At 36.2% G+C, this 10648-nt stretch overlaps 2 protein-coding genes across 2 annotated transcripts; both read left to right on the top strand.

The window, feature by feature from the left end:
- The first annotated feature begins 1395 nt into the window (after positions 1-1395).
- On the top strand, positions 1396-9067 carry LOC129566567 (protein 60A). The gene is made up of 5 exons (XM_055442624.1): positions 1396-3668; positions 5058-5239; positions 5372-5558; positions 5632-8770; positions 8838-9067. Exons 1-4 carry the CDS (start codon positions 3433-3435, stop codon positions 6305-6307), a joined length of 1281 nt encoding a protein of 426 aa, XP_055298599.1. The 5' UTR covers positions 1396-3432; the 3' UTR covers positions 6308-8770; positions 8838-9067.
- Positions 9068-9852: 785 nt separating this feature from the next.
- Positions 9853-10341, top strand: LOC129565811 (ELL-associated factor 1-like). The gene is made up of 2 exons (XM_055441047.1): positions 9853-9951; positions 10054-10341. The coding sequence occupies exons 1-2, from the start codon at positions 9853-9855 to the stop codon at positions 10339-10341; spliced, it is 387 nt and encodes a 128-aa protein (XP_055297022.1).
- The last annotated feature ends 307 nt before the right edge of the window (positions 10342-10648 follow it).

Here is a 10648-nt window from a genome sequence, read left to right as displayed (position 1 = left end):
TTCCGTATGAACACTTTGCACAAATATGGCCAACTGAAGTATGTACGTATCGCTCAACGGATTATACAGCGTAGACGAGATGTGTGTTGAATACCTCTCTTCCATTCCATACCATACCATGTATTTCCAATGGAATTTCGTTCCAACGGAACGCAATTGGCAACCGTTTGGCCACACAGTTTTTTTTTCTTGTTTGGGTCTTGTTTTGGCAAACGAATGCGACGACGCTTGCGGTGTAGATTTATTTTCTCCACTGGAATCAAACGTGAGACAATCTGGAAATACTGCTGCTGCTTCGTTCAAAACGATCTTTATGAGAACGACAGCAATTTACCTCTCTCCCGCTCTCTGTCTCTCTCAATTGCGGGGGAATGCATGAAATCTCCGCCACACACAACCATCTCGCGCGAAATAACTGAGAGCTAAACCAAGATCACGATGTTGCGTCTTTTGAATTGTGTGTATGTGATTTTTCGTTTGATTGTTGTTGTTTGGTTTGCTTTGGTCGTGGACCGTGTGTCTACCTGTTGAACCGGTTCTGCTAATTATACGTATTACTGTCAGTATTTGTTCAACAAGGTGCTTCGAAATATATATGAAAAAAAAAGGTTCCACGAAACCAAATCGAAAGGAGTTAGTTGACCGACAGAAAATGCCAAAATAAACTGTGATTTGGTTTTTCATTTGAACAATAATTTTTGTTCAGATCAACAAAAATGCCAGCCACAATTTATAGGGTTGTAACTCACAGGCTAAAAGCATTTGCAATTGAACCATTGTATACACGCACATTTGCTAAATGGATTCCATTTTGCATGAGTCGCGAAATAGCGCAACAAAAATACTGTCCATTTCCGCCAATGCAAACAATGGCCTCAGTTTATGCCGCCACGAATGTATTGTGCCGCTCGTTGTGCCGGCATCGTCAGCGTTATCCATGAAACGGATTTAAAATTGGTGTGTCATTTTAGCCACAAATTGAACCGAAGATTTATATGTTAATTAAAAAAATTAGTGACAATTACGACTGGGCCGCGTCGAAACCTATTTCGAGTTGATTCATCAGCTGAACTTTTAAAATAGCAAGTGTTAATAATGGGCATTTGCGTTTCTTTTTTCTTCTCTCGTCTCGACTCGACATACTAAGTGCCATTAATTTGTCTACCCTGTGCGGTTCTTTCTCTCTCAATACTGTTCACTCTGAACAGAATGTGGAATGCTCTGTGTAATGAGAGCCAAAAAGGCAGCCAAAGTCAGACCGCAAACAAATGAATTGCATACTTTCACAGTAAATTACAGATATATGCATATATATGCACACGATAGACTGAAATGGCCATTATTTTTTTTTTCGCGACGGAAATGTGTCGATTCCATTAAATTTCAATTCAGTCAGCTGAAGCATGTGAAGTTTCGATGCGATATATTCGATTATTATTATCAAAAGTCGTTCAGACATCATACACATTCGCAATGTTGGAAAAAGTGAATGTAATGAGAAATCGTGATCTTGACGAGATGAGGAACGAACAGAAGAAAAAAAAATCACAGACCAGACTGGTATTTAAGCAAAAACAAAATCATAAATTGTTTGGCTGAAACAAAGAAAGCATGAAATGATCGGAAAAGCAAAAAAAATGCACCAAATTGAAACAGAAAAAAAAAACAAAAAAATGTGTGTACACTAATCTCTGCGTTATGTGTGGCGCATCGATAATCACGAAAATTCCGAACGGCAAATAACATGCTCTCGATGGACTCAAGTGTATTGCTGCTATCGTTGCAACTGTGTGTGTGCCGTTGGGCCATTCGTTGTATGTGCTTTCCTCATTTTCGTTCACATTGTCTGTCGAAGAGAATTTATATCGTATCGGTTCCGATTCTTCAGCTTGTTGAAAGACACTAACCAATTCTCATTCGCATACCATTCGTAAAAGGGAAAAACAAAACTATAATCCGAGCGAGAGTAGAGAAACAACAACAACAACAGCAGCAACAAACTATGAAGATCTAATTTTCGTTCCGTTTTCGTGCTCACTCTATTTTGTCGTTGTTTGTTTCTCTCACAGAAGAAAAAAAAAACTACTTCTTTCCAAACGATCAATATATATACATAAAATACATATATTCGATTGACGATCTCTTTCGATCTCTTAAACCAGGCAAATCATTCGATTTCACTCGCTATCGAAGTTCCAACTGCTGCTGCTGCTTTTGCCTGAACACGGCTGCTGCTGCTGCTGCTGGAGAACACACACACGTTTCTATTTCTCTCTTTCCACTGCCATTCGACAGAGAGTGCCGTTTGCTGAGTTTTGTTGCTATGTTTGGCGCTACACTGCTTTCGTAGTCGTCGTCGTCGTCTTCGTCGTTGTTGCTGGTTGTTGTTGTCGTCGTAAACGTTTTTTTTCTTCTTTGTGTGTGATAAAACTCAAGTTATAATATTTGATGATGTTTGTCTGTGCCTTCGCCGTCGCCGCCGCCGCCGCTTCTGTTGTCTGTTAACAAAACTCATTTAGTTGGTTTTTCGGATTTAGTTTGTCTTGGACCTTAAAACGTATCGCATACCGTGTTTAAGCAACTACACACACTCACTCAGAGCCACTCGATTGTGTTTGATTTTTCACCAGAAAACAAGAAGCGAAATAAAATTTACCCACAGCTCATTTTTCTTTTAACAAAATAAATTATTGTCGTGTAGACCACAGAAAAAAGTTGATCTTTTTTCATTGCCATCACACGAGAGGCAGCCGCGCAACAGTGAATAGAAACTATAAACCGAATTTTTGTTTTTGTGAATTTTGAACGAAAACAACACAAATAAAAAGGAATTATCATCACGAGAGTAACGCGTACAATCGAATGTACTAAAATAACAAAATACCCGTGAGTGCTCAATCAAGAACCATCGAAACGTAACATGAATTGAAACGTGCGTGCTACTATAAACGAACAACAAACATCATTTAATTTCATCCAATTAATTAGAGTTGGTTTAAGTGTGATCTAGGAAATCGTTAAACTCGACACTTTGTTGATGCTGTTGTGTTTGTGGCCAATTCTCTATCGCTCTCTGTCCTCCATCTCGTATTGCCTAGCCGAGCTGAATAACCAATGAAAGGAACAAACCACATTGTAATTGTGACTGGTGAAATTTTATAGTTGATCAACAATAATACTAATTAATGCGCAGCAACTATTAACACACAAAGCGGAATTATACACACATTCGACGGCCGAAAGAGAAAGAAAAACAACGAAACGGATACCAAATTAACCACACCAAAATTCAATTGGAATTTCTTCGACTTTTTTTTTCTCTTCGAGTACTTGAATTCCATTGCAATCGAAAAATAATAACAAATAGAAATTCGAGTGTGCGAATTGAAATCGAAAGCGCATCCGACGGTCGCAAAAGAGTGATGCGAAAAAATGTTTGGACATTCCACTGAATTGTGCATCGTGATATTGTTATTGATAACATTGAATTCACTGTGCGATGTTTATGGCAGTTTATCGGGTTTTTATATCGACAATGGCATCGATCAAACGGTCATGCATCGTGCATTAACGCAAGACGATGCCCAAGAAGTTGAACACGAGATACTCGAACTGTTGGGCTTACCGGAACGGCCAAGAAAAAAGCATAATATTCATCCATCGCTTCGGTAAGCATATATGAAAAATTGAAAAGTGTTTTTTATGCGTGCGTATGTGTGTGTGTGTGTGATGTGTGATAAGAACCAAAACAGCAACAGCAGAAGAAAAAAAATCAAAATAAAAATATGTCAATAGAGCAGGCAACAGTGTATACAATCACAACGAGAACATAAATACATGTGGCGAAGTGAGTGGATTAAAATGTGAAAATTATGCTAATCGAAAAGAATACATATATGCACGAAACGGCACACACCACACAAATGTCACACAAAATACGCATTAGCAAATCCAGCGCCATATTGTCTCTCGTCCGTCGATTGAACACATACTCTTTTTTTTTCGTGGATTTCCAGTTTTTTCCATAATAATAATAATTGATTGATCGAGCGGGGCCTTTAATAAAATAGCGAGAGAGAGAGAGAGAGAGAGAGAGAGAGAGAGAGAGAGAGAGAGAGGGAGAGAGAGAGAGAGAGGAGAATAAAAATGTGATCACATTGTGCACACACAAAATGCATATACAGGCACACGGTGTGTGTGTGTGCGCTCATCTCGTTCGAATTTTTCGTTTTGTTCCACTTCTTCTTCTTCTCTTGTGAATTTATCACCTTTCTGCTCATAAACTCACTTTAAATGGGAAACATGCAGGACCATTTTGCTCGGTAAATCATAATAAAACCACTAAAATGTAGTAATGTTTAATTGTTATTGCATTTTTGTGTAAAATAGTGCCTTTCTGTCTCTCTCTCTCTATCCTCTCGTCCGTCTAATGAATGTGCACAAGCAAATAAACAAATCAATCGCGCTAAATGTCGCAGCACCACGTTGAGAGTCGAGTGTGTTTTTTTGTGCTTGTTATTACTTGTGCGAACAATCTCTATCTCTCTCACTTACGCTCATTCAATGCTCTGCTCACAGTTTTGTTTTGGCCGTCTCTTTGTCTATATATCTCTCGCACTACACCTTTTTTTTATTATTATATTACATCGATCGTTTCAAGGCAAATATCTTTCAATAATCTGCTAATGTATGCAATGACAACAATTTATGTCAATAAAATGTGGCCAAACGAGCAAACTGCAATTGCTTAATACAATTATGCGTCGTATGTGATTTCCAGGAAATTTAGGCGATTGCACAGAGATCTGTTTAGTTTGTGTTCAAACACTTCTTTTTATTGCTGCACTTTTGGTTTTTCCATACTAGATTTTGAGTGAGAAATGATATTCAGATTGGGCTATGGATTATAAAATATTATATTTGGCATTCGAGACAGGTGTTGTGTTTTTCTTCTACCTCGTGTTTTCTTCTTATTATTCTAAATTCTTCGATACCTCAAAGCTCATTTCAAACTCTTCTCTTTCCAATTGATTTTATGTTCATTCCACCTTGAATAGGAAATCTGCACCGAAATTTTTGCTGGATGTTTACAAAAATTTGAATGAAGAAGCGAATGAAAATGTCTATGGCAGCCGTCATGCTCGGAGTACGGACTCGGATGAAGGTGAAAATTTCATTACCGATGTGGATAAGGTGGCCATCGAACAAAGTGACATTATTACGACATTTTTGAATAAAAGTTAGTTTTTACCGACACATTTGGCTTATGATGATTCAAATGAATTTAAAATGCGGATCACATCAGTGACTGTCGTGTTTTGTCTAAGTACCTTTGGTCATTTAACTCAAGTTTTGTTCTTTTATTTCACAGAAAATCACATAACCGAAGTGCGACATGAGCGTGGACGAAAATTATGGTTCGACATAAGTGAAGTATCAAAGGAGTCGACATTGATGATGGCCGAATTGCGAATCTTTCAAAATCCAGCACTGGGACGATGGCAGGATATTAACAAAGAATTCGTTATAACCGTATACTTTGTAACCGATACTGAAAAGTAAGAAACAAATAACAAAACCAAAAACACAATTATCAACATGTTGCTAACCGATTTAAACTTTCCGAAACAGTGACAAGGACATGCAAACCGTTGTGTCAACGAATACAACATCCGATTACCATGGTTGGCTCGAAATGAATGTTACGGATGCAATGACAAAATGGATTACGAATGGCGAGTGTAACAAGGGGCTGTATATCGGAGCATATGCGGTTAATCGGCCTGACCATGAGGTTAAATTGGATGAAATTGGTTTGGTAAACGCCAAGGGTGATGATGAATACCAACCGTTTATGATTGGTTACTTTAAGGGTCAGAATTTTGTGCGGCCCGTATTGCATAAGAATCGCTCAAAACGCAGTGCAATGCATCGTCGTCGCAAATCCGAAATGATGAATCCATTGCTCGAACCACGCATGAATGACCACACGAAAAGTTGTCAAATCCAACAGTTGTACGTGAGTTTTAAGGATTTAAAGTGGCAGGATTGGATCATTGCACCCGATGGCTATGGTGCATACTATTGCAGTGGCGAATGTAATTTCCCATTGACGGCTCACATGAATGCAACGAATCATGCTATCGTTCAAACGCTTGTGCATTTAATGCAGCCGGCCAAAGTGCCGAAACCTTGCTGTGCACCGACCAAATTGAGTCCGATTTCGGTGTTGTACTACTTGGACGAGACGAATGTCAATTTGAAAAAGTATAAAAATATGGTAGTCAAAAGTTGTGGATGCCATTGAGAGAAGCATTTACTTTTGATTGACTGATATTCCAAATCACACACACACATACCAGCACCAGCACCAACACCCAAACACAATAACATTTTTATTCCATGCAATAAAAGTGTTTATTGAAACCGAAATGACAGCATTTTGCTCGCCTTTTTCCCCTTTCGCTCATCGAATCGATTATATTTTTTTTTGTATATAGAACTTATTGACTCCACTCAATTGTCTAAGAAATTGAATATTCATCTAGATTATAAGTTTTTTCTCTCTTTCTCTTTCTCTATCTCTTTCGATAACAACATGAATAATTTTCTTTTGTTTTGGATGATATCGTCGATTTTGTGTCTAGCAAAATCGCATCGAATATCAAGATCACAAGCGAAAGCATTGATTCGATGGTGTTTTTTTTTTTCATTATTCTGACATTAATGTGCAAATTTTCAATTGAAATGAACGAAATTTGCAAATCGCATTGCATAGCTTAAGCAGTACACTTACAATTAGAATGACTCAATTAAATTATGTATTTTGTAGTTTTGCATCTGGCTATGTGTATGAAGAACATTTTTTTATATATAAATATCGAATAAAATTTATATTCAGAATTGCTGTAACGAATTAAACCAATCCCTTGTTTCAATTTCAATGCTGGTATTATCCACTATTCAGATTCACAGGAGATGGATTTATGTGCAATATAGTTGGAATTCAATTGCTAAGGAATGGGAAAAAAAATTGAATTCCAAAACGGCGATGAGCAATGAGTTTGTATAATATTGCGTTCCGGACCATCATCGTCGTCCACAGCGAACGCTTTCGACTTGGCAATATTTCCTTGAATTTACGATATATATGAAACATATTTGTATGAATTTTGGAAAATATTTCCTCAACTCAACTATTTCATTCTTGTCAATAGCATTTAAGTATATATATTCAAGCTTCAACCGCAATATGTACAATAACCGCATCACATACCATATACGAACAAATAAATCGAATAACGTTCATGCGGCCTTGAACATTATTTTTTTATAATTACCATCGCATTGATTCAGGATTGTTGATATTTTCATCGAATATGTTTTAAATTAATTAACGGACAAAAAATTAAAATTTTCAATAAAAGTGATAATTAAAATCGATTTTCAGTTTGCCAACGTTAATCCGGATTTGGCGGGAATGAAGTGAATTCATAGGAATGGTGATAATGGTTTTAAATAAATTTCAATGAACACAATCAATCATTGCTTTTGTTATGTGAAAATAAATTCGTTGTTTCAGTATCGAAACAGGCGGCCGTTTTTCAATCTGAATAGATTTTTTTTTAAAACCAAACTGATGCTATTTCATGTATTTGAATATTAACGACGAGGTATTATTTGTTAGTATTGTAATGCGGCATATATCGATTTTTCATACACATTTTTCCATCTACTCCAAAATAGCTGCAACATTTCATTAAAAAAAATTCAATTCTAACTTATCGAAATATTAGCATTTTTATTAATAATTTTATCGACTTTTTATTGAAAATAATAAAAAAAAACATCGAGAAAATTTAAAAATGCTGTGTTTCAAAATCGATCCCATATTCAGCCAATCGATTGCAATCTTTCGATGAACTCTTAAAATATACTGAACTACGAGTTCACTGTTTGGACAGATGGTTTTGTGCCCTAGATGAAATTCACTTACAGCGAGAAATAATACTCTAAAATTCGTACTGCATAAAAATAGCAAAACAGATGATTCTCCATTGGGATGTGCAGTTCAACAACGCGTCGTCATGCATAATACGAAACAACTGTTTATAAATGATTGCGATCACTTTATATGATGGATAACTGTTTTTTGTGCTTGACATTGACGTTCATGAAAGCAAAAATTCCAGTTGTTGTATTTTGTGGTGTGTATTGAATTATTTCGATGCTATTGTAGAACGTGAATTGAATTATTGAATTCATAGTGCAAAACTATTGCTATTGTTCTCCTACTGAGTTTCGAAATTTGGATAGAAAATTCTCCCGTTTTCTATTTGCAATTCATAAATTCCAGGTTGAAAAATGTATTGAAAAAAGTTCGATCAAAAATTCATTTTGTGAGAAGTGCGTCGTATTTTCCCATTGTAGCTCAACAGCAAGTATCCAATTCAGTCGTCACACGAATATCTGTTTTGCGTTAAATTTGCGACGGAATTGCATCACACTGTGAGTTAAACCTTCAACGCGTTCGAACGAGTTGAACGAAACATTTTAAGAAAAATTCTGTTGCCGATTTTGGAACGGATTTCATATCAATATTTAACCAGTGTCTAGAATGCGAAATTGAAATGACGGAATTAAAGTCATCGTATTTTTCTCTCTCATTTTTTCACGACAACCCAACAGAAGCAGATCAGCTAAATATATTCTTCCGCCGAAAATGCATCCTCTTAAATTCATCGTTGTGATTTTATTCGCTTTAATTCTGGTAAGTGTGTTTTTGTTGTTTATATTGAATATACCATTTCCAACTGCATAGCTATGTTATGTTTTAGTTGATGCAGAGAATCGAAAGCAAAGCTATGGCCTCACCTGGAGTATTGCGGGCATGGGACTTGTGGCTTGCAGATAATCCAGCGTATGGAGCAAATGACGAACCAAAAAATTGTGAACCAGTAAACGTCGAATAGATATACGAACGTAGCTCATTATTTATCCAATTCACGTTTAAAACAACCATTGTAATAATTAAGTGAACTGTTATCAATAAAGCTACTATCATCCAGTTGGTTGTTCATTTCGGTTTGATTTAATAGCCAAAAATGATGTAATCATCGTAATTACTAGAAAATTAAAGCCGCGTGACATTAATTAAATTCAAAATATTCAGTTTATGAATCACTATATCGATTCTAATGCTGGATGCGTGTACTTTTTTGTGTTAGAATTTTATTGAAATGTCCGCATTATGGTTTGGATTTTATCGACCACAAAATGAATACACTTGAATACACTGTGATTCATAGCCAATGGACTATTCATAAACTAACTAAGTGGCATATTACGGACCAATATTTAGTGGTTCAATCGCAAATTGAAAAATGGCTCTTTGCGTGTAGTTCAACGATCCATAAATATTCGGTAATATTAATTGCTTTGAAAACTATTTCGCAAATACAACATCAATTCATCTACATATTCAAAAGTTTAACATCAATAATTTGTTATGAAGTTTATATTAATTGGCTCATGTTTGTTTGTTTGCTTGTGATGATGCATTGATGGGGTGCATTGAATGTCTCCGGAAATTAGTTTGTAAATGACATGTATTCAGTAATATATTGATTCCATGAATCAGCCATTTCTGGATCGATGCAGATAATTTCTGTAATTTTCATTGAAAATGTTATCATGACCGAATGATTCAGAATTTAAAAAAAGTATCAGCTTTCGAAAGGTTCCAATCTTTTTCCAGTACTGAAACCATGGCATAACTTTGTCGTGTACGTGTATGTATCAGTCGATAATTGCAACAATCGTTTTTTTTCTTCGAGGTAATGACAGAGATAAATGCATAATTCTGAATATTTTGCGGGCGATACGACGCGCGACAGCATTCATCACAACACAATGCTATTCACACTGCTTATGCTAACGCTATCAATGGAGGTACGGTAATTTTTAGTTTTGTTTTTTTTCTTCTTTTTTGTGATTTAAAGATTTATTTTTAAAACTATTTTGACATTTATCATTCTTTCACATAATGGATAGGTTTCATTGGCTCCTGTTTGTGAACCACAAAGTCCCTTTCCGGCTGCACCTCAAACTCCTCAGCCACAGCAAACAAATGGACAACCACCGAATAACCCATTACTAAATCCGTCTCCGAATAATCCAAATACCGAACCACAAACAAACCCAGCCAACGGCATAAAATTGATTTTAATCATCTTTCCAGAACCACCATCTACCTCTGAATGTACATCTGAATCGAATTCTGATTGTGGCAGTTCTAGTACGGATTACTGTAGTGAATCAAGCTCAAGTTCTTCATGCTGATAGTTTCACTTTTCTGTTTTGATTAAACCGCAAATTTTGATGGTTGAACAAATAAATTCGACAAATCGTGCTGACGCACTGAGTTTTCTTGACTTTGTAAAATTATATTTTCATGAAATGCTCAACTCTTTAACTAATATTACTATTGGTATAACACTTGCTTCAATAGCCGTCGAATTGCATTCCTCGTTGATTTGGATCGATTCGTCACGTAAAATTCTATCAACACAATTCACATTTGAACCCGTGAGCATAAAAAGAACGTATTGACTCTTCGCCGATGAATACGAAACGCAAAAAAATCGCC

Source organism: Sitodiplosis mosellana, unplaced genomic scaffold (genome assembly GCF_009176505.1).
Source record: "Sitodiplosis mosellana isolate CC-2019 unplaced genomic scaffold, AAFC_SMos_1.0 Smas_scaffold_3, whole genome shotgun sequence".
Lineage (NCBI taxonomy): Eukaryota > Metazoa > Arthropoda > Insecta > Diptera > Cecidomyiidae > Sitodiplosis > Sitodiplosis mosellana.
The sequence above is the reverse complement of the archived record's forward strand: the minus strand, read 5'-3'. Positions and strand labels throughout refer to the sequence as shown.

Coding starts and splice junctions, on each gene's coding strand:
- LOC129566567 (XM_055442624.1), top strand. CDS start 3,433: ATGTTTGGACATTCCACTGAATTGTGCATCGTGATATTGTTATTGATA. Junction 5,240..5,371: donor TACGACATTTTTGAATAAAA/GTTAGTTTTTAC, acceptor TTTATTTCACAG/AAAATCACATAACCGAAGTG. Junction 5,559..5,631: donor TTTGTAACCGATACTGAAAA/GTAAGAAACAAA, acceptor TTTCCGAAACAG/TGACAAGGACATGCAAACCG.
- LOC129565811 (XM_055441047.1), top strand. CDS start 9,853: ATGCATAATTCTGAATATTTTGCGGGCGATACGACGCGCGACAGCATT. Junction 9,952..10,053: donor TGCTAACGCTATCAATGGAG/GTACGGTAATTT, acceptor CATAATGGATAG/GTTTCATTGGCTCCTGTTTG.